This window comes from Ranitomeya variabilis, chromosome 6, assembly GCF_051348905.1.
Source record: "Ranitomeya variabilis isolate aRanVar5 chromosome 6, aRanVar5.hap1, whole genome shotgun sequence".
Lineage (NCBI taxonomy): Eukaryota > Metazoa > Chordata > Amphibia > Anura > Dendrobatidae > Ranitomeya > Ranitomeya variabilis.
Window position 1 is genome coordinate 415,474,129 of NC_135237.1, and position 22,577 is coordinate 415,496,705.

The window sequence follows — 22,577 nt, forward strand, 5'->3', positions numbered from 1 at the left end:
GCTCACAGCTGTGGGCTGGTATTCTCAGGCTGGTAATGGATATTGACCCCACCAGCCTAAAAACAAAATAAATAAATAAAGACACAGCCGGAAAAAAGTACTTTAATAAAGGAGTCTGTGTCTTTTTTCAATTAATGTCAATTAAATAATACTTACGAGCTCGCCTAATTCCACCAAAGCCCTTGATCTCCTGTAAAAAAAGTAAAATTAAAAAAAACAATATACCATACCTGTCTGTCGTTCTGTCCCATACTGTAATCCATGTCTGGGGGACAAATAGTTTTCAACCTGGACAGTACCAAGATGCAACCTTCCAGGCTGAGAACTAATGAATGATGAATGAGCTGCGGCGAGCGCAGCATCATTGACCAGCGGTGACATCATCGAGGCCGGGCTGAACTGTGGTGACCTCAGGACAGTGGGAAAATGCCAATGATGTTGTCACCACTGGTCAATGATGCTGCGCTCACAGCAGCTCATTCACCAGTGGTTCTCAACCTGGACTGTCGCACCTTGGCACCGTCCAGGTTGAAAACTGTTTAGCCCCCAGACATCGATTACAGCGTGGGACAGAACGATGGACAGGTATGGTATATTGTTATTTTTTTTATTTTACTTTTATTACAGGAGATCAAGGGTTTCTGTGGAATTAGGCGAGATCGTAAGTATGATTTAATTGAGATTAATAAAGGAGTCTGTGTAATTTTTTCAATTAAAGGACTTTCTTCTGGCTGAGTCTTTATTTACATACAGTACAGACGAAAAGTTTGGACACACCTTCTCATTTAAAGATTTTTCTGTATTTTCTTCACTATGAAAATTGTACATTTACACTGAAGGCATCAAAACTATGAATTAACACATGTGGAATTATATACGGTACTTAACAAAAAAGTGTGAAACAACTGAAATTATGTCTTATGTTCTAGGTTCTTCAAAGTACCTTTTGCTTTGATGACTGCTTTGCACACTCTTGGCATTCTCTTGATGAGCTTCAAGAGGTAGTCACCGGGAATGGTCTTCCAACAATCTTGAAGGAGTTCCCAGAGATGCTTAGCACTTGTTGGCCCTTTTGCCTTCACTCTGCGGTCCAGCTCACTCCAAACCATCTCGATTGGGTTCAGGTCTGGTGACTGTGAAGGCCAAGTCATCTGGCGTAGCACCGCATCACTACCCTTCTTGGTCAAATAGCCCTTACACATCCTGGAGGTGTGTTTTGGGTCATTGTCCTGTTGAAAAATAAATGATGGTCCAACTAAACGCAAACCGGATGGAATAGCATGCCGCTGCAAGATGCTGTGGTAGCCATGCTTTTTCAGTATGCCTTCAATTTTGACTAAATTCCCAACAGTGTCACCAGCAAAGCACCCCCACACCATCACACCTCCTCCTCCATACTTCACGGTGGGACCAGTCATGTAGAGTCCATCCGTTCACCTTTTCTGCGTCGCACAAAGACACGGTGGTTGGAATCAAAGATCTCAAATTTGGACTCATCAGACCAAAGCACAGATTTCCACTGGTCTAATGTCCATTCCTTGTGTTCTTTAGCCCAAACAAGTCTCTTCTGCTTGTTGCCTGTCCTTACCAGTGGTTTCCTAGCAGCTATTTTACCATGAAGGCCTGCTGCACAAAGTCTCCTCTTAACAGTTGTTGTAGAGATGTGTCTGCTGCTAGAACTCTGTGTGGCATTGACCTGGTCTCTAATCTGAGCTGCTGTTAACCTGCGAATTCTGAAGCTGGTGACTCAGATAAACTTATCCTCAGAAGCAGAGGTGACTCTTGGTCTTCCTTTCCTGGGGCGGTCCTCATGTGAGCCAGTTTGTTTGTAGCGCTTGATGGTTTTTGCCACTGCACTTGGGGACACTTTCAAAGTTTGCCCAATTTTTCGGACTGACTAACCTTCATTTTTTAAAGTAATGATGGCCACTCGTTTTTCTTTACTTAGCTGCTTTTTTCTTGCCATAATACAAATTCTAACAGTCTATTCAGTAGGACTAGCAGCTGTGTATCCACCAGACTTCTGCACAACACAACTGATGGTCCCAACCCCATTTATAAGGCAAGAAATCCCACTTATTAAACCTGACAGGGCACACCTGTGAATTGAAAACCATTCCCGGTGACTACCTCTTGAAGCTCATCAAGAGAATGCCAAGAGTGTGCAAAGCAGTCATCAAAGCAAAAGGTGGCTACTTTGAAGAACCTAGAATATAAGACATAATTTCAGTTGTTTCACACTTTTTTGTTAAGTATATAATTCCACATGTGTTACTTCATAGACACCTCTCCATTACTAAGCCATGGGCTTGATGTCACCTGACAATACAAAGGTAACATCAACCCCACTTGTCACCGCTACAGGGCAAGTGGGAAGAGCCGGGCAAAGCGTCAGAAATGGCGCATCTAGTAGATGCGCCTTTTCTGGGCAGCTGCGGGCTGCTGTTTTTAAGCCCCATCTATGAGCTTTAGCAAGGCTGGTTTTAAAAAATTGGGGGACCCCACGCTGTTTTTTTAAATTATTTAAATAATTAAAAAAAACAGCGTGGGGACCCCTCTATTCTTGATAACCAACCTTTCTGAAGTTGACAGCTGAGGGTTGCAGCCCCCAACTGTGAGTTTTGCCTGGTTGGTTCAAGAAAATAGGGGGAACCCACGCCGGGTTTTTTATTTATTTTTTTATTTATTTATTTCATTATATCGCAGGCGGCAGGTGAGGAATACCCCCGATCATCCGCTCCTGCTGTCACTGTTATTAGCGGCAGCAGGTGTCGAATGATGGGAGTAAGAGTCCCAAAAGCCCCATCTGCTGTCATCATTCTGACTTTAATATAACTCTCATCATTCTCCTTTGTTTGCGCTGATCGCCAACAGAGCAGTGGAGAATGATGACAGGCGTCTTCAGCACCTGCCACTGAGGAACAGCGTTCGCTGTAGCGCTTCTTCCCCGGTACCAATGCATGTCACACGGATGACATCAATTTGTGTTCTCCGTGTGCAGGATGTTTTGCCGCCTGTGCTGACGGTAAAAAACGGACATGTCTACATGTGGGGCACACAGACACATGGTCCGTGGAAACACACTGACGTGCACAGACCCATTCATTTGAATGGGCCTATGTGTGTCAGTGTCTCCGGTACGGGTGAAAACTGTCACCACACGTACCGGAGACACGGATGTGTGAAAGAGGCCTTATGTGCAGATTTTTCCCATAGGTTTGTATTTAATGCACAAAATCTGCAAGTAGTACATTTCCACAGCCGAAATATGTAAAAATGCATGTCATTTGCACATGACTGTATCAATAAAGTTTTGTAAAAGCTAAATACCAGGAAGTAGCACAAGCTAAGCAGCTTTATATAAAATGACACACCACAAAGAGACAAAATTGCAGCATCAAAAACGCACTGAAAAATACAGTGTAAAAGCACAAGTAACCTAATTTACTTAAGGCCACGTTCAGTATTTGGTCAGTTTTTTACCTCAGTATTTCTTAGTCAAAACCAGGAGAGGAACAGTCAGAGGAAAAGTATAATAGAAACACATCCCCACTTCTGTATTTATCACCCACTCCTGGTTGTCTTACAAATGCTGAGGTAAAAAAATCAACAAATACTCAGCCCAAAAATGTAGAGTCAAAAATTCACCAAAATCTCATCGTGGCAACTTAACCTGATGCACTGCACTTAAATCATCTGAAGCTCTGATCATACTTGCATTGGCAGCCCCCATCTTGGGATATGTCAACCATGTTTATATTATTTTTATTGCAACAATAGCATAGTCTGCAGTAATGTTTTGCAAAATTGTTGATGGATCTTCATAGCATCATGGCTTATAAACAATTAAATATTATGCTAGTGTGAAGAAAGCCTCAGGCCACATTCCCATGATGAGTTTTTGGTGAGTTTTTGATGTTCAAAATTTTCTGCATTTATTATGCAAATTCAGTTCCTTGCATTTGTTCTCTGTTTTTTCATGTCTTTTTATCATGTTTTTCACACTGCTAAAGCTGCTTTGTATTTGATAACATTTCATTGATAGTCATGTGCATATTATATGCCTTTTTGATGAGTTTCTGCTTCAGAAACGCACTAAAAACACGTGCATTTTTTATCTGTGTATTTTCCTCATCTAATGCAATTTTATGGAAAAAGTCTTCACATTAGGCCACGTTTTCACCTTCAGTACTTGGTCAGTATGTTACATCAGTATTTATAAGCAAAAACCAGGAGCGGGTGAAAAATTCTGAAGTGGGGATGTGTTTCTATTATACTTTTCCTTTGATTGTTCCTTTTCTGATTTTGGCTTACAAACACTGAAAAAAATTACTGACCAAATACTGAACGTGTGCACATGGCTTTAAAGAAAAATGGGGGGAAGGGTATCAAGCACGTATAGGGTGATTGTGAAAGGTGCAGATGAGAAAGGAGTTATGGAGTTGTTCACCTGAAAAGGTTGATTATAACAACTTCAATAATTGGCCATAACGATTACAGCTGCTGCAGTCCCATCGGCAAATGAAAGTGATCCCTCTTTTGAATATTGATTGGTAGAGAAAGGAGATTGATGTTTCAAAGTAGACAGCGCTGCTGAAGAGAGGAAGCAGTAACAGTATGGAACAGTAATTTCATACGTTTTCATTTTTACACATTTTGTTCCATATTTTTAAAAAACAGACCGAAAATATGGGCCATTATGTGGGGTTAACCCCTTTCCATCATGGCCATTTTACGTTTGTTTTTTTCCATTTTTTTCTCCCCTTTCTCCAAAAGCCATAACTTTTTTATTTTTCCGACAGTATAGCTGTATGAGGGCTTGTTTTTGCAAGATGAATCGTATTTTTGATTGACACTATTCATTCTACCATATAGTGCACTGGAAAGCAGGAAACAAAATTCCAAGTGCATTGAAATTGCAAAAAAGGTGCAATTTCACAACTGTTTTTTGAGGGTTTTTTTTTACGATGTTCACTATATGGTAAAACTGACCTGGCAATATGATTCCAAAAAGACAGTACAAGTATGCAGATACCAAACATGTATAGTTTTTATTTTATTTAAGTGGTGAAAAAATCGGAAATATGTAAGAAAAAAAAAAATTGGCTTGTTTCGCCATTTTCCGAGATCTGATTTATTATGAGGCTGTGTGAGGGCTTATTTTTTGTGCCCTGACCTAACATTTTTACAGATACCATTTGGAGGGAGATACAGTACAATGCAATGCAGATTGTTCTGATAAGATATATTACAAAGTTTCTTCTTTCCACTTGTACTATTGATTCATGATATAGCAATTAAAACAATAGTTACTTTTTAATCCCTTCACAACATATGGCGTAAACTTATCAGAACAATCTGCTTCTTTCTTCTCATGGACTGATCTTTCATTCTGAAAATTTTCAACTCACAGGTAAAAACTGTATTCAGTGAACACATGATGTAAGCACCAATCCACCTTAAATCGGAAAGATTATGAGTGTTGGTTAAACTGGATTAAAACTCTTCATGCCTCTTCTAAATTTTGTGGGTCTTATTTGTACTTGTTTCCAGCTCCAGAGCATGCTATCAATTGGTGCCCCAAAGTGAACTGTATATTCTAGATACAGTCACACTAGTGCTTGGTAAAGAGGTAATATTATGTCTTGGCCGGGCGAGTCCATGCCTCTTATAATACAGGACAATATTGTGCTATATTGTTTTAAATACAAACTCCTAGTTCTAAGATGTTAAGAGTCCTTAACCATTTTCCTACAATAAATGTTAAGCTTACTTATATATAGTACCTGAGGAAGACTTAGAGCACTTTTCAAAAATAGGTGCTGAAATTTCCTGGCATTAGTTCTTTTCCATTTAGTTCTTTTGCAAGGTGATTTTATTGACTTTTATTGAAATTTAAAGTATTTTTCCAAAAATTGAAAGCTGCCTCCTATTTGTACATAATAGCTATCAACAGTAAAGAATAAGTAAAAGTAGAGCACTTACCCGGACTTTAAAAGGTAACTATTAGTGATGAGCGAATATACTCGTTACTCAAGATTTCTCGAGCATGCTCGGGGGTCCTCCGAGTATTTTTTAGTGCTCGGAGATTTAGTTTTTCTTGCTGCAGCTGAATGATTTACATCTGTTAGCCAGCATAAGTACTTGTGGGGGTTGCCTGGTTGCTAGGGAATCCCCACATGTACTTATGCTGGCTAACAGATGTAAATCATTCGGCTGCAGCAAGAAAAACAAAATCTCCGAGCACTAAAAAATACTTGGAGGACCCCCGAGCATGCTCGAGAAATCTCGAGTAACGAGTATATTCGCTCATCACTAGGAACTATCATTCCAGACTTCTTTAATTTGTGATAGGGGGATGCAAAATGATGTCAATTAGGGATAGTGGGGGCTTTCTGGGTTTGGTGTAATAGAAGTGTCTTTTTTTCAAACTCGATGAATTTTTTTTCAAATGTTATGCCCTAATGAAGTAATATGTCATATAATGTCTTTGACTGTCTCATACAGTAAAAATTTTACTTTTTCCAGCTAGAAGAAACTGAAGAATTTCACAAAAAGATAAACGAGGACACACTATTACATGCCCCTGTCTTTATCATCAAGCCTCGTTCTCATACCATCTGGGAGACGCAAAACGTGAAATTTCACTGCACAGTGAGTGGTTGGCCGGAGCCACGAGTCACCTGGTATGCTCACGTTCACAATATGGACCTGTAAGACTGTATATGCCCTATTCCATACTGGTGACCTATGATCACTGTGAGGTTTTATATTTAATTCAATTGGACAATTTTATCTGTGAAATCCATACACGAGCCATAACTCCCAATGGTTCGCCCCTCCAACTAGATGCAAGGAAAGATTAGATTTGACGATTTCTGAGTCGAGACCACCGGGTACGTATGCGTTATGCAAACTCCTGTCCAGAGCCCGTTTAGTGGACATGGCTTCTCTCAATACACTTGTATTGCGCCACTTCTGATGATACGACCAACTAGTGGGTGTGGCCTTATTCAATACAAGTGTATGGAGTGAGGCCGCACCCACTAGATGGGCTCTGGCCAGGAGTATGTATAATGCATACGAACCCTCCGATCCCGGGTCAGAAACCGGTGAATCCTCGCAGTGCATGCCCTTTAATAAAAATGAAAATATCCAGATGTGTCTGAACTTAGCGTAAGGCCACATTCAGTATTTGGTCAGTATTTTACATCCGTATTTGTAAAACAAAACCAGGAGTGGGTGAAAAATGCAGAACTAGTGCATGTGTTTCTATTATACTTTTCCTCTGATTCTTCCTGTTCTGATTTTGTACTAGAAATACTGGTGTAAAATACAGACCAAATACTGAATTTTGGAACATGGCCTCAAGGTTCGTTTTCACCACCCAACTTGCGATACTTACTGATTGGTGATCGTTTAATAGACTGTGCTTCAGATGAACACTGAGAGCTCTCTAATAGATCAATCAGTGCACATAGGCTGCAACTGTTCTCGGCAGCATGAATCGTGTACACAGGATGAGAGCGATGATCTTTTTTACAGCACGAAAGATCATTTACCTTGTAATAAACAGACATTTTGCTCATTCGTCAGGTGATAAGTAGACTGTTAACACCAGACCTGGATTAGCTAACTGCCCTACCGCTCAAATCTCGGGTGGGCCGCACCTCTTAAGCCCACAGAGGGCTGTTCACTCTCATATCCCTGCCCTCATCTTTCCTTTTGGAGGCATAGCTAGCACTGATCATTGCTTCTTCATGCTCCCATCTCTCACTGCCTGGGGCCTCTTCTGTCATTACTGCAGTAAGAGCGGCTCACTGTTTATTACCCCTTGGCATTCTCTGCATTCAATGGGGAGCCAGGGGGGAGGAGGGGCACTACTAAAAGAACCATACAATCAAGTACCTGGGCAGGGCTTATCTGCGGTAGTGTATGAAGCCTAACAGTCTGGACCGGAGCTTTCACATTTTCTCTGTAAGATTATTGTAAACTGAGCGTTCCCAGGAACACTACATCTTCGCGATAATCTTGAAATGTAAGTGGACCATAGCGCTCTCCTTTAGTGATGAGTGAGTGTACTCGTTACTTGAGTTTTACAAGCATGCTCGGGTGTTCTCTGAGTATTTTAGGCGTGCTCGTAGATTACGTTTGAGTCCCCACAGCTGCATGATTTGCGGCTGCTAGACAGCCTGAATACATGTGGGGATTCCCTAACAAACAGGCAATCCCTGCATGTGTGCAGGTTGTCTAACAGCTGCATGATTTGCAGCTGCGGGTACTAAAACATAATCTACGAGCATACCCAAGATACTCAGAGATCACCCGAGCATGCTCGGAAAACGCGAGTAACAAGTATACTCACTCATCACTACTCTCCTTACAACTTGTACTGTTATCTTTTGTAGGTCAGACATGGCTAATACTTCATGTTTTTTTTTCTATCTAGGTATAAGAATAATGTTCCTATTAATGACCAATTTCATTCTGAGAAATACAAAATTGAAAGTGAATATGGTCTTCACTCACTGGAGATCTTTAAGTAAGTAATGATCACCGTCTACATGATGAGCACGGAATACAATATAGATATGTAAATACTGCGTATGATATAGCTGAATGAGAAGGTTGCAATGTCTATTACAGTATTGTCTATTGCATTGTCTATTGTTGGATGATGCATGCATGCTGTGAAGTCAGATTTGTGACCCTCCACGTATCCAACCAAACACTAGTGATCAGGGATTAACACCATTTAGCTTCTGCTCCAGGCATCTGTTCGGGTCACCTCTTTTGATAATTACTTTACACATTACATTCATAACTTGCTTATCACTAACCAAGAGGAAACTTGTTCTTGGAAGAATGCCATGCTGGTTGACATTCTCAGGCCACCAAGCAACTACTGACATAACTCCTACGTATGTGTTCTGTATAGAAAGTTTTGTTGCTGTGACCTTGGAGACTAGTTATTTTGGGTGACATGACACCACTTGTTAAACTAACTGTAAGAATATTAGTTCCATCTATGACATTTTCTCTTTGGCATATGTTATTTTTGACATCATGCCAGTCTTTTTTCTGGTCATTAAGTTGGGAAGCCACAGCTGAGTTCTTTCATTTTTGGCTCACAGATACAATCCTTGGGTATTTGTCACAGACCTTATCTATAAATACAATAGTGATCCCCTATCGGCAGCAAAGAAGATAGAATATCTTACAGGGAGGCAAGAAGGCCAACATTTATTTTCAAAATCATGAAGCTTTTTGTTTAGAGATGGATTATGGGCTGGTGGTCAGGTCTCCAAATATACATGTCCCATCTGCTTTTCCTCTAAGCAATGCCCCCACATTAAGACTTTATAAAGAATTTTTTTTATTGTTATTTTTATTCTCAAATTATATACCCATAACCACTTACAATTGTAATTTTAATCATCCCATTCTATGTACCTTTCCTAATTTCCAAGTTGAAAAAAACCCTGCAATAAATTATTGATTTGTTGTATTTGTCCAGGACATGATGTCAATGTTTTTTACTTCCTGTATCTCATATAAGTCATAAGGTTTTCCCCTGATCCAATTTTCCCAGAATAATGGAATGTGGAGTAAATCACTGAAAAAAGTGTCAGATTTAGAGATGTTACTATTTATGGCATTTTTTGCAGTGATGTCCTTTATTTTTTATTTCCTTTTGCAGTGAATTGCCATTTCATCTGTACTATATCTAGACATTCAATTACTCGTAATAGCCTTGTAATGTCAAAACCAATACATATTATATTATTGTAGATAGCTTGAATCCCACTTCTCTCTCCAAATACACAAATTATTATATCGGTATGTATGTAGATATCATAGATCACCTCTAATGTTATTGTTTTTATCAAACCAATTTGCAGCACTTTAAAGGGGTTCTCCAAGAATGAGGTAAAATGAATTCTCTGATATAATTGAAATTACAGCCCGTCATGGTCACATGTCGGTATGGGCTGCATACGGAAGACATACAGTTCCCGAGACATGTGTCTCAATTTACAAGAGCTTTATTGCACATACCACCTTGGTGGTTGGAAGCAAACACGGCTGCAATATGTGGAGAAATATATTTTAACCCATGTTGTGCTTGGCTAGGATATCTCCAGCTTCATCCTCCCTCTCCTCCTCCTCCATCAGTCTGATAGCTTCATAGCAGTGCTCAGAGACTCACTGTGCCCAACTGGAAAGCAAATAACTGTCGAGGAAAATGAAGCTGGGGATAATTCCTTGTGTGCTCAGCATGGAAGAAATATATTTCTTCATATATCGCAGCCGTGCTCCCAGCTGCTCACTGAGGTATGTGTAATACAGCTCTTGTCAATTGAGACCCATGTCTCGGGAGCTGTATGTCTTTAGTCTGTTGTCCGAACTGACACGTGACTAAAATAAGCTGCAGTTTGAATTATATGAGAAACTTTTAAATTATATGAAATAATAGTTACACAACATTTTCTGTACTTATACTGTAGTATCTCCTTACCAAGGCTCATTTATAATCAATCTGCACTTGTGGTAATAAAAATTAATCCTCATAGGCTGAAATTCTGGTGAGCTTGGACAAATTTGTGTTATACAGAACAGCCAATCAGAGGAGATAGAGCTGCAGAGGGCGGGATAGAGCAGCAGTCTGAACCAATGATAAGAAAGGAGGCGTGTTTCAGACTACCTAAAACTCACTGTAGGAACTCTAGCTAAACTGAAGTCACAAATAAAGGCTTTGTTCTACTGTAGCTAAGCTCTAAAGCTAGCCGCAGTATCCGAGGGAAAGGAATAACAGGTAGCCATTCCACATAGGTTCTGACTCACCAATCATTTTTAATCTCTTGAGTAGACATTTTCTGTATGCTTGACACTAATGGCACCTTTATAATTTGTATTTTACAATGTAATACAAATAGTGACTGTATGTTGTTTTATTCCAGGTGTGATTTTGAGGATACAGCTCAATACCATGCATCAGCAATGAATGTGAAAGGAGAAAGCTCTTCATATGCATCGCTTGTTGTGAAGAGTATGTTTGCAAATGTTTACTTTGATTAACAGACATTTATTGTCATTAGATAAGAGGCATATTTCCATTTTAACATATATTTTTCTAGGGTATAAAGGAGATCTGGATGTTATACCTTTGACTCCTCCAAGGAGTGAACCATTCAGCTGTAAGTCACATTCTGATTGAATGTTACAATGAGGGATAGAAAGTTTGCTTACAGCATGACTCCTTTATTTTTTTAGTTTCTGTTACACCATATGGCTTTGCTACCAAGTTTGATATCCATTTTGTTGACTCATTTGGAGTATCATTTGGCAAAGAAGGTGAAACATTGAGTCTTGGTTCTACGGTTATAGTCCATCCAACTATCAAACGCTTCCAGCCTGAAATCCAATGGTACAGAAATGGTAAGTGGTTATTTTCCTTTACATTTAACATGTTAGTCCACAGTACACTAAATATGAATATTGAGCCTCTGATGAGAATGAGTCGTGTTGGCATTTAAACCCTGAGCAAATATTTCTCAACTGTTGATAAAACTATATTCTTTATATTTATTACTTATCTATAGGTGTTGGGGAAAGCCGAGTAATACAGCGCTTTGCTATATCCAGCAGTTCCATAGACAATGAATAGTATTGAGGTCTAGCTTGCTTATATCCACTCTATTCATGGTGGACAAGCCTTGTTCTCTGGGTTCTGGAACCCTGTTCTTGGGACTGATGGGGGTCCCAGTGGTTGGACCTTCAGCAATCAGCAAGGTATTCCCTATCCACCAACTAAGGGATAATGTGTGATTTTAGCAAAACTTATTTTAGTGGTTTATATGCTGTGATAAAGGGAAACATGTGAGTACCTGTATTTTTATGGTTCAATAGCTTTTATTGATAACATACAGTAGATTTCATGTAAAAAGGTGCGTAACGGACTGGGTGGTGGCACCATTGTGCCGTGATCTGAGGAAAGCCTGGAGGGGCGTGACTAGGTGCCTCACCAAGTCCAACCTCAGATGCACGCACAGTGGCTGACGATACTGCGATCCAAGGAGCAATGAGGGAGGCAGGACCAGGTGCTGCACCAGGACTTACATCTGGTAGATGGCAGCTGACTCCCAAGGAACAGGAGGCAGAAATGGCCAGAGACCTTAGACTTGGCAAGCACATTCGGACACAGCTGATATAGGCAGACAGGCACGGTTGATGGACAGGCAGGTATACAGGAATACGAGCACTCGGACCTGAGAACTAACAAGAGTGTTATGAATAAATTTACAATGTTGCGCAGGCAGGTGGAGGTGCCTTATATAATGAGTGTCTCCCAGCTATTGGTTGGGGACACTAGGACTGCACATGCTGTCCCTTTAAGAGGATGGGACCGCTGTAAGAAGACGAGACCACTCCTGTGAACTAAGAACAGTGTCCAGTGATCCCGGGCATCAGCAGCCGGAGCAGGGACTGCGGGAAGGGGCAGTGACAGTTTCTGCCAGGGGAGAGAGGCAGATGCTAACAAATACCAATATAAAACAAATTTCAGTGTCCATCTGGCATCAAGAGATCAGGAAAGAATAGAATTGGCAAGTACATCTTTACAATTACATCTTACAGATACATTTATAAGGCGAGTATGAAGTAGAAATCGGTTCATGTAAAAAAAAGCTCAGTTTAACTAAGTGATAGAGAAAGGAACTTGCAAAACAGGACAAAGGAGAAAGTGGATCAACAATAATAAAGGGGGAAAAAGAAGCCAAACATGACATGGGCAAGCTTCATACTTGATACACACTTGATTTCCACTCATAGCTTCACTCATAGCGTGGTAGTGGTGCAGTAAGTCCAGAACAGTTACATATAGTTGTTTTATGATAGAGGGAGAAATCAGGAAGACCAATGCTCCCATGGGCATTAGTTTTTGTTAAATACAGGGAGTTTCTTAGAGGTGGTTTACATCTTCTCCAAGCTTATGACATAGCCTTCCTATGTAGCTTAACAAAATATGATTTGGATAGGTGACTGGGAAGAGTCTGAGTCACATATAATAATCTGGGCAGGGAGTCCATTAATAGAACATTGATCTATCCAAACCAAGAAAGTGGCAGTTAATTCCATTTTTTCAGATTAGTCTCCAGAGAAAACAAGAATGGTTTGTAATTAAGATTTACTATCGTCCTGGGGTATTTTAACCCCTAAGTATTTAATGTAGGCCATCTGAAAGGAAAATCTGATTGGTGTTGTTGGGCCTCATTGTTTGGGATAGTAATGTTTAGCATCTCAGATTTCTGGACATTGATATTAAAGAGAACCTGTCGCCTAATGCATGCTGCACAATCCCATCCAGCCCCCAGAAGCTATTAACTTTATTTAAAGTTACTGACCCTATCAAACTCTTCAAACTCCTTCAGGATGACTGGAAGTCTTATACTTGGAGAGGAAAAATAAATTAATTGCTTGTAGGAAACATTGATAGTTTAATTGATAGCCTCCTCACCCCCTATGAAATGCTCATTCATAGGGTGAAATTATTTTTGTGCAGCACAAAGGATCATTGTTCTTGATGGTGCATCATTCTATATAAACAGACTAATAAACGATCGCTGCCACGGTCGGTCAGTGTAAACAGACCCTTAGGGTGTTTGTTAGATTTTCCATATCTAGTTTATAAAGGAATGGTGAAAGGGGCACCCCTATCTTTTTCCATCATGATTCCTTAAATGAGCTGACAATGAATCATTACCCCTCACTTGTGCAGTAGGGTTATTGTATAAGGCCATCACCAATTCCCTCATTTAAGGACCCAGACCTAACTTAAAGAGGACTTATTTTTCTTCTGGTGTGTACAATGTGTAATTTCTGCTTTGAAGATCAACTGGGTGTTTCTTCACAAAAGTGCCCTACAAGATAAACACGGAGGACCATGACACGAACAACAACCTATGTAAAGAAATAATTAGTTGCAGCATTTCTTAAGCTACAAATGTTACCCCAGTTTGTGACTGGAGTAACATTTCTGGCAAGGCGCATGGAGGCACATGCCACTGGTAGGATGTGGTGAATTCATTAAGTGCCTCTTAATTAATTTGGCACATCTAATTCCTGCACAGTCCTAATTAACATTGGAGTATGAAGCGCTAGTCTTAAAGAATTCTCGAGAATGGAGAAAATCAAGTTAGGTGGGTTGCACTCTGGAAAATGAGGAGCCTTCGAGCTTCAGGTAAGGTTTTTATTAGTACCAATGCGTTTCAGAGAAAGACAGGAGCCTTTCTCAAAGTAAAAAAAAAAGTCCTAAAGAATTGGTGTTGTAGTCTTGAAGATGTTGTTCCACCATTCCCAACCTGGAACAAAATCCCACTTGTTCTTAGTGTACAAGTGATGGGATTGAAGTCTGCAATCTTAGAGCCAGGACCTTAAAAAGAGAGTACCGTACTTATATTTTTAACTTTACATTTCTTTTAAAGACTGGCACGGCTTTGAGTTTTTGCTAAATTTAACAGTATTGCTTTAATTACTGGCATTTTTAAAGTCTTATAGAGAACATGCTGAGTTTAATAGAAATGTTACTGACTGCAAAAATGCCAAAAAAACAAAATGCCAAATATGTTCACTTTTTTAAACTTAAAAAAAGAGAATTAGTAACATCTGACAACAGCGCTTGACTTAAAAAAGGCTTTAAAAACATTAAAAATGAAAAAAAAACAAAAAAAAAACGCCATACTAAGCAGGCTGATCTACTAGGTGTGCATCCCATTAGAGCCTAATGCAATTTGCTTGTCATTTTCAGGAGTTTTGGTTACACCATCCAAATGGCTCAGCACACACTGGAGTGGAGGACATGCCATGTTGACTCTGAGGCATCTCAATAAAGAAGATGAAGGGTTGTACACTCTGCGAGTTGTCATGGGAGAGTACTATGACCAGTATAGTGCCTATGTATTTGTAAGAGGTGAGAAAAGGATAAGTAATATGTCATTATGTTTTTATATATCCTTCTGGATGTACTATAGATTATATGATAATTTTGGTGTTGACATCAGATTTCAGGATCAATGGGGGATGACACCCAGCGATCATAAAGTTATCCCCTATCCCATTGATAAGAGATGACTTTGAAAGTTGATAATACCCCTTTATGTCTTGCAAGGGTGTACATTTCACTAACATAACCCACTGTAATCAGCCACAAACAATCGGTTATGGAAAACTCAGTTCTACTTGGACCACTTTAAGCATTTTCAAAAAAAAAAACACATATGATTGCTACTTTTCTATATTATGATTTCTGGTTCTGTGTATTAGGCCACGTTCATTTATTCAGTATTTGGTCAGTATTTTAAATCAGTATTTGTAAGCCAAAATCAGGAGAGGAACAGTCAGAGGAAAAGTATAATAGAAACATATGCACCACTTCTGCATTTATCACCCACTCCTGGTTTTGGCTTACAGATACTGATGTAAAATACTGACCAAATACTGAATGTGTGACTGTGGCATACTAAGAATTTCCTATGTAAAATAACAAGTATAAGCTGTCATTGATATGGTTTTCACCATGGAATCCTGTTATAGTAAGACCAGCTTCTTACATTTTTTTTATTCATATGTGAAAAACGATCCTTGTTTTTTTCAGTGTGCTGGATACATTGTTTGTCTGTGTCAATTTTTACAATCATTGTTGTATCTGTTTTTCTCACATGAAGAACAAAATGTAACTTGTCCTACCCATTAAACAACACACTGATGACATCCACGTTATATCCATTTTTTTTTTTTGGTGGACCATTGACTTGCATTTGTGAGTTTGATCCACAATACAGATCAAATGGGACATATTTCATTTTGGACTGGTTGTAATGGGTCAGTGGTTTATCCATTATCAGTAGGGATAGCACACATATTTAAAAAAAACCTGATGCATAAAAAAGTGCTAGTGCTGTGACCTTCCTGGTGCTGCTGGTGCAGGACAGTATCTGAAGCTACCAACAGTTGGATTCCTCTTAGTGAACATTTGTGAGAATATTCACGCTGCAGGTTCCTAGAATATCTAGAAGGTCTAAGGGGCAACGTTTCTCATTGTGGAAAGTGACATACCGGCCCTGGCATGCCAAGGTGAGGAGGCATATTCGCAGTAGAGTTCAATGAAGAGGCATTTTGCATAGCAGAGGCCATAAACTTTAACTACTTTAGACCAGGACACGTCTCACTTCCACCAATGGAGTTGCTATGATCTTAAAGAAGACAAACATGTATTAGATGAGACTGAGATTTATATGAAAAAGATGGAAATGGATAACCCCAAGCTGATTTTTTTCAGCTGCAGATTTGTGTAAATTTGCATTAAATGTATGAGTAAATTCTCATGTTATGTATGAAAAATATTAAAATTTCAGAGTCCTCAGTGGGTGTTACCTTTTAATGGCTTACTGAAAACACGATCAAACACTGAGGACTCTCAAATTTTAATAGTTTTCATTCTACTGGCTAACATTACATGTATTCTGCTAAAATATTGTTGATTTTCTGTGTAAAATCCTCAGTGGAAATCCATAGGCAATTACAGCACAAATAACACAAACCTATAGAGGCCGATTAATCAAGTCTGGCTTTTGGTCTTGCACCAAGGTGTGCTGGTGTAAGACAAGCAAAATTAATTAAGTGTAGCATACTTCTATATAAATTTGGCATATCTTTCAGCTGCCGTGTGCCAATCTCATTAATATACTCAAGTTATTGACACATATATTTATGTCCTAACTTTTTATAGCGAAAAGTATTATTTATTTGTTGGATGTACTTTTCCATGCCTCTCTTGCTAAGATCTGCCCATTTTTCAACTTTTCAGTTTTACACCAGATTTCTGCTGTAAAACGTTTGATGAATCAAGCTCATATTGTCCAAATAACAATGCCACACACTTCTATCATGCCTAAATAATGCCAGCACACCAGAGGCATAGCTAGGGTTTTGGTTCAGGGGGACGAAACTTCTCAGTGGGCCCCTAACCAGGTAACCTTCAATACAACTGGGTGACGCACCCTAATAGTGCAGGAGAACCTCAGCAGATGACCATGCTGTTGCTGAAAATAATCTACTATATAATTGTCTAAGGGTCACTTCTGTCTGTCTGTCTGTCTTTCTGTCACGGATATTCATTGGTCGCGGCCTCTGTCTGTCATGGAACCTAAGTCGCTGATTGGTCGTGGCAAAACAGCCACGACCAATCAGCGACGGGCACAGTCCGGTGGAAAAATGGCCGCTCCTTCCTCCCCGCAGTCAGTGCCCGCTCCGTACTCCCCTCCAGTCTGCCCTCACACAGGGTTAATAGCGGTAACGGACCGCGTTATGCCGCGGTGTAATGCACTCCATTACCGCTATGTGACCAACCCTGTGTGACCAACTTCTTACTATTAAAATCGTTATATACTCACCGTCTGTCGGTCCCCGGATCGACAACAGGCCTTTCCCACTCGCGACGCTCCGGTGACCACTCCATGCTGCGATCTCGCGAGATGATGACGTAGCGGTCTCGTGAGACCGTTACGTCATCATCTCGCGAGACCGCAATGTACTCTTGAGACCGGAGCGCACGAGCAGCGTCTGTAACCACTTCGCTTGGATGCGGGGGCTCCGGAAGGTGAGTATATAACTATTTTTTATTTTATTTCTTTTTTTTAACAGGGATATGATGCCCACATTGCTATATACTACGTGGGCTGTGCAATATACTACATGGGCTGGGCAATACTACGTGACTGGGCAATATACTACATGGGCTGGGCAATATACTACGTGGCTGGGCAATATACTACATGGGCTGGGCTATATTCTGCGTGGCTGGGCAATATACTACGTGGCTGGGCAATATTCAACGTGGGCTGCGCAATATACAACGTGGGCTGGGAAATATACTACATGGGCTGTGCTATATACTACGTGGCTGGGCTATATACTACGTGGCTGGGCAATATACTGCGTGGGCTGTGCAATATACTACGTGTGCTGCGCAATATACAACGTGGGCTGCGCAATATACAACGTGGCTGTGCAATATACTACGTGGGCTGTGCAATATACAACGTGGGCTGCGCAATATACAATGTGGGCTGCGCAATGTACAACGTGGGCTGCGCAATGTACAACGTGGGCTGCGCAATATACTACGTGGGCTGCCCAATATACTACGTGGGCTGCGCAATATACTACGTGGGCTGCGCAATATACTACGTGGGCTGTGCAATATACAATGTGGGCTGCACAATGTAGTACGTGGGCTGCGCAATGTAGTACGTGGGCTGCGCAATATACAACGTGGGCTGCGCAATATACTACTTGGGCTGCGCAATGTACTACGTGGGCTGCGCAATGTACTACGTGGGCTGCGCAATGTGCTGCGTGGGCTGCGGAATGTACTGCGTTGGCTGCTCAATGTATTGCGTTGGCTGCGCAATGTACTGTGTGGCCTGCACAATGTACTGCATGGGCTGCACAATGTACTGCGTGGGCTGCGCAATGTACAGCGTGGGCTGCGCAATGTACTGCGTGGGCTGCGCAATATACTACGTGGGCTGTGCTATACACTACGCATACATATTCTAGAATACCCGATGCGTTAGAATCGGGCCACCATCTAGTCTCTATATAAAGACCAATATTGATATTACCTCCATATGGTCAGTGGTAGATACCAGTCCTACAGAACATATAAGAGATTACTGCACAGATATAGATAATGACTTACCACTGACGTTCTTTCTGATGGAGTCGTTCACTTTTCACGTCTTTTCCTTCTGGCCCAGACCGACATGACAACTTCTTCCAGCCAGGACTCGGCTGCAGAAAATACAGCAAAGACACGTGACTTCTCACATTTTCAGCACTGTCCCCAATGGGACTATTCCCAACCTGCACAAACTCCTCATCCTGCTGATACCCCAATTCTGAACCCCTGATGCCATATGTGTCCCTATTACTGCACTTATTGTGTGGTACTATGTGACCTCTAAATTCTAAAGCAACCGTCTAGAATATAGTAATGCCGGGTGCAAGTGGCCTAGAGAACAGTGCCCACATTTTGTCCCCTAGACAGTAATAATGTCCTCTGTGAGCCCCTTTGACAGTCACAGTAACCTGAGTTCCCCTATAACAATAAGTGCCCACTTTACATTTAATAATGTCCTGAGTCTCCCCCCTGTACAGCTCCCCTATACACAGTGTAATGACACCTCACTGTATATATACTGACTCCTTAATATTCCCCAAACTATTTAATGGCTCCAACACTGTATAATAGCTCCATCACTGTAATTTCCACACTGTGTGATGGCCCCCTAGATAGCCTCCATAAAGCATAATATACCAGATGGTCCTCAATACAGTATAATGAACTCCCCATAGGTCTCCATATAGTATAGTGCACTCCCCATAGGCAGAGTCTATATTGTATAATGCATTCCCCATAGGCAGACTCTATATAGTATAATGCACTCCCCATAGGCCTCAATATAGCATAGTGCACTCCCCATAGGTCTCCATATAGTATAATGCACTCCCCATAGGCAGACTCTATATTGTATAATGAATTCCCCATAGGCAGACTCTATATAGTATAATACACTCCCCATAGGTCTCCATATAGTATAATGCACTCCCCATAGGTCTCCATATAGTATAATGCACACCCCATAGGCAGAGTCTATATTGTATAATGCATTCACAATAGGCAGACTCTATATAGTATAATGCACTCCCCACAGGCCTCCATATAGCAGAGTGCATTCCCCATAGGTCTCCATATAGTATAATGCACTCCCCATAGGCAGACTCTATATTGTATAATTAATTCCCCATAAGCAGACTCTATATAGTATAATACACTCCCCATAGGTCTCCATATAGTATAATGCACTCCCCTTAGGTCTCCATATAGTATAATGCACTCCCCATAGGTCTCCATATAGTATAATGCACTCCCCATAGGTCTCCATATAGTGTAATGCACTCCCCATAGGCAGACTCTATATTGTATAATGCATTCCCCATGGGCAGACTCTATATAGTATAATGCACTCCCCATAGGCCTCCATATAGTATAATGCACTCCCCATATGTCTCCATATATTATAATGCACTCCCCATAGGTCTCTATAGAGCATAATGCAATCCCCATAAGTCTCCATATAGTATAATGCACTCACCATAGGCCTCCATATAGTATAATGCACCCCCATAGGCAGCCTCTATAGCATAATGCACCCCCATAGGCAGCCTCTATAGCATAATGCAGCCCCCATAGGCAGCCTCTATAACATTACAGCCCCCCATAGGCAGCCTCTATAACAATGCAGTCCCACAGGCAGCCTCTATAGCATAATGCACCCCCATAGGCAGCCTCTATAACATAATGCACCCCCATAGGCAGCCTCTATAACATAATGCACCCCCATGGCCAGCCTCTATTTTATAATGCAACCCCATAGGCAGCCTCTTTAACATAATACAGCCCCATAGGCGGCCTCTATAACATAATGCACCCCCATAGACGGCCTCTATAGTATAATGCACCCCCATAGGCAGCCTCTATAACATAATGCACCCCATAGGAAGCCTCTATAACATAATGCACCCCCATAGGCAGCCTCTATTTTATAATGCAACCCCATAGGCAGCCTCTTTAACATAATACAGCCCCATAGGCGGCCTCTATAACATAATGCACCCCCATAGACGGCCTCTATAGTATAATGCACCCCCATAGGCAGCCTCTATAACATAATGCACCCCCATATGCAGCCTCTATAACATAATGCACCCCCATAGGCAGCCTCTATTTTATAATGCAACCCCATAGGCAGCCTCTTTAACATAATACAGCCCCATAGGCGGCCTCTATAACATAATGCACCTCCATAGACGGCCTCTATAGTATAATGCACCCCCATAGGCAGCCTCTATAACATAATGCACCCCCATAGGCAGCCTCTATAACATAATGCACCCCCATAGGCAGCCTCTATTTTATAATGCAACCCCATAGGCAGCCTCTTTAACATAATACAGCCCCATAGGCGGCCTCTATAACATAATGCACCCCCATAGACGGCCTCTATAGTATAATGCACCCCCATAGGCAGCCTCTATAACATAATGCACCCCCATATGCAGCCTCTATACCATAATGCAGCCTCAAAAAATAAATAAATAGTCACCTCTCTTCCTCCTGGTTCCTCCGCTGCTCTGAACACCCGCTAATCTCCGGACCGCAAGCGCCGGGGTCACACTTGAGAGTTCAATGCGAGAAACTCACACGAGTCTCTCGCATCAAGTCCCGACACTGCTGCCGGCACTCGGGCTGCATGTATTTCTATGCAGCCGCATGCTCCATTCCCGAGTGCCGGCGGCAGTGCCGGGACTTGATGCGAGAGAGTCGTCCAAGTTTCTCACACTGAACTCGCAAGTATGACCCCGGCCTAATGCTCCTTCTCTCATCAATGCAGTGAGCTATATCGGCATTTAGCCGATACAGCTGACCTTGCGATTATGGGTGGGTGGCCCACTACTGGCACTGGGTCCCTCACCGCCTGCTCAGGGGCCAAATAGCTGCCGGGTCGCAGAGCAGGGAGATCGATTCTCCCTGCTCTGCCACAGAATGTAACTGTATCGACGCGCTGTGCACGCCGACATAGTTACAGTAGCATAGCTCCAGGTGGGCCCCCTCAGAGCACGGGACCCAGGCCAACCGCCTCCTCTGCCATCCCGGTAACTACACTACTGCAGCACACGGGCACAAATCTCTGTGGCCTTGTGTTAATCCGGAATGTTTTAATTTGTTAATAAGCCCAGAGGAAACAGCTGATGTGTCACATTTCAAAGAAAACCCAAATTAAATTTTCATTTTCACATAAATACTGTACACGTCCCTTATCCAACCATTTGTCTAAAATCTTCACATGTGATAGTTGTCCTACAGTACTGGGGGATATCCAGTATTGGCATTGCATACCCACAGACAGGATACCGGGGAGATTATGTCTAATATTAAGTAGCACAGTATTTATTATTCCTACTCGCCTGGTCTTCTAATTGAATTGAACATTGCTCTGCATTATGTGGAGCTTATGCTATGAAATGTCCAGGAGATCGGGGACAGATGTAATCCCGGTGTCAGCTGTCACGGAGCAGCTGATGCTCTGGCAGTCTGGCACTTCTCAAGTGCTTTGAATTCTTGGCTCTAAGTTAAGAATCCAAAAAGCCACCTATGCTAACTTCAGCAGTACATATGGAAAGGCAACCTTGACGGGTGTGACGTAAATAGACACACCTACAAATAGTCTCCATCATCATTTTTAAATAGCCTCGCTTACATAGGGAGAGATTTATTTTTTGTATTAGAGTTCACGGTCTTGAATTCAGTAGTTGAGTCAGAGCGAAACAACCAACAAAGAACTTGGGTCTGAGGGTAGGTTCTCTCAATATCTTTTTCAGGAGGGTTTAGAGCAGGTCTGATGTGAAAGCTGCCTGAAAAACCACTAAGAAAATGCACAAATGAATGAACATAT

General features: G+C 41.4%; 1 protein-coding gene across 2 annotated transcripts in view; it reads left to right on the top strand.

Annotated features, from left to right (window-relative positions):
• Nucleotides 1-22,577, top strand: part of MYOM1 (myomesin 1) — a 181,635-nt gene that overhangs the window by 49,781 nt on the left and 109,277 nt on the right. For both annotated transcript variants that reach the window (XM_077270304.1, XM_077270305.1), the window contains exons 5-10: nucleotides 6,529-6,686; nucleotides 8,450-8,542; nucleotides 10,962-11,050; nucleotides 11,139-11,198; nucleotides 11,275-11,439; nucleotides 14,807-14,968. In XM_077270304.1, the coding sequence (XP_077126419.1) occupies nucleotides 6,529-6,686; nucleotides 8,450-8,542; nucleotides 10,962-11,050; nucleotides 11,139-11,198; nucleotides 11,275-11,439; nucleotides 14,807-14,968 (727 nt within the window). The remainder of the gene's footprint in view (nucleotides 1-6,528; nucleotides 6,687-8,449; nucleotides 8,543-10,961; nucleotides 11,051-11,138; nucleotides 11,199-11,274; nucleotides 11,440-14,806; nucleotides 14,969-22,577) is intronic.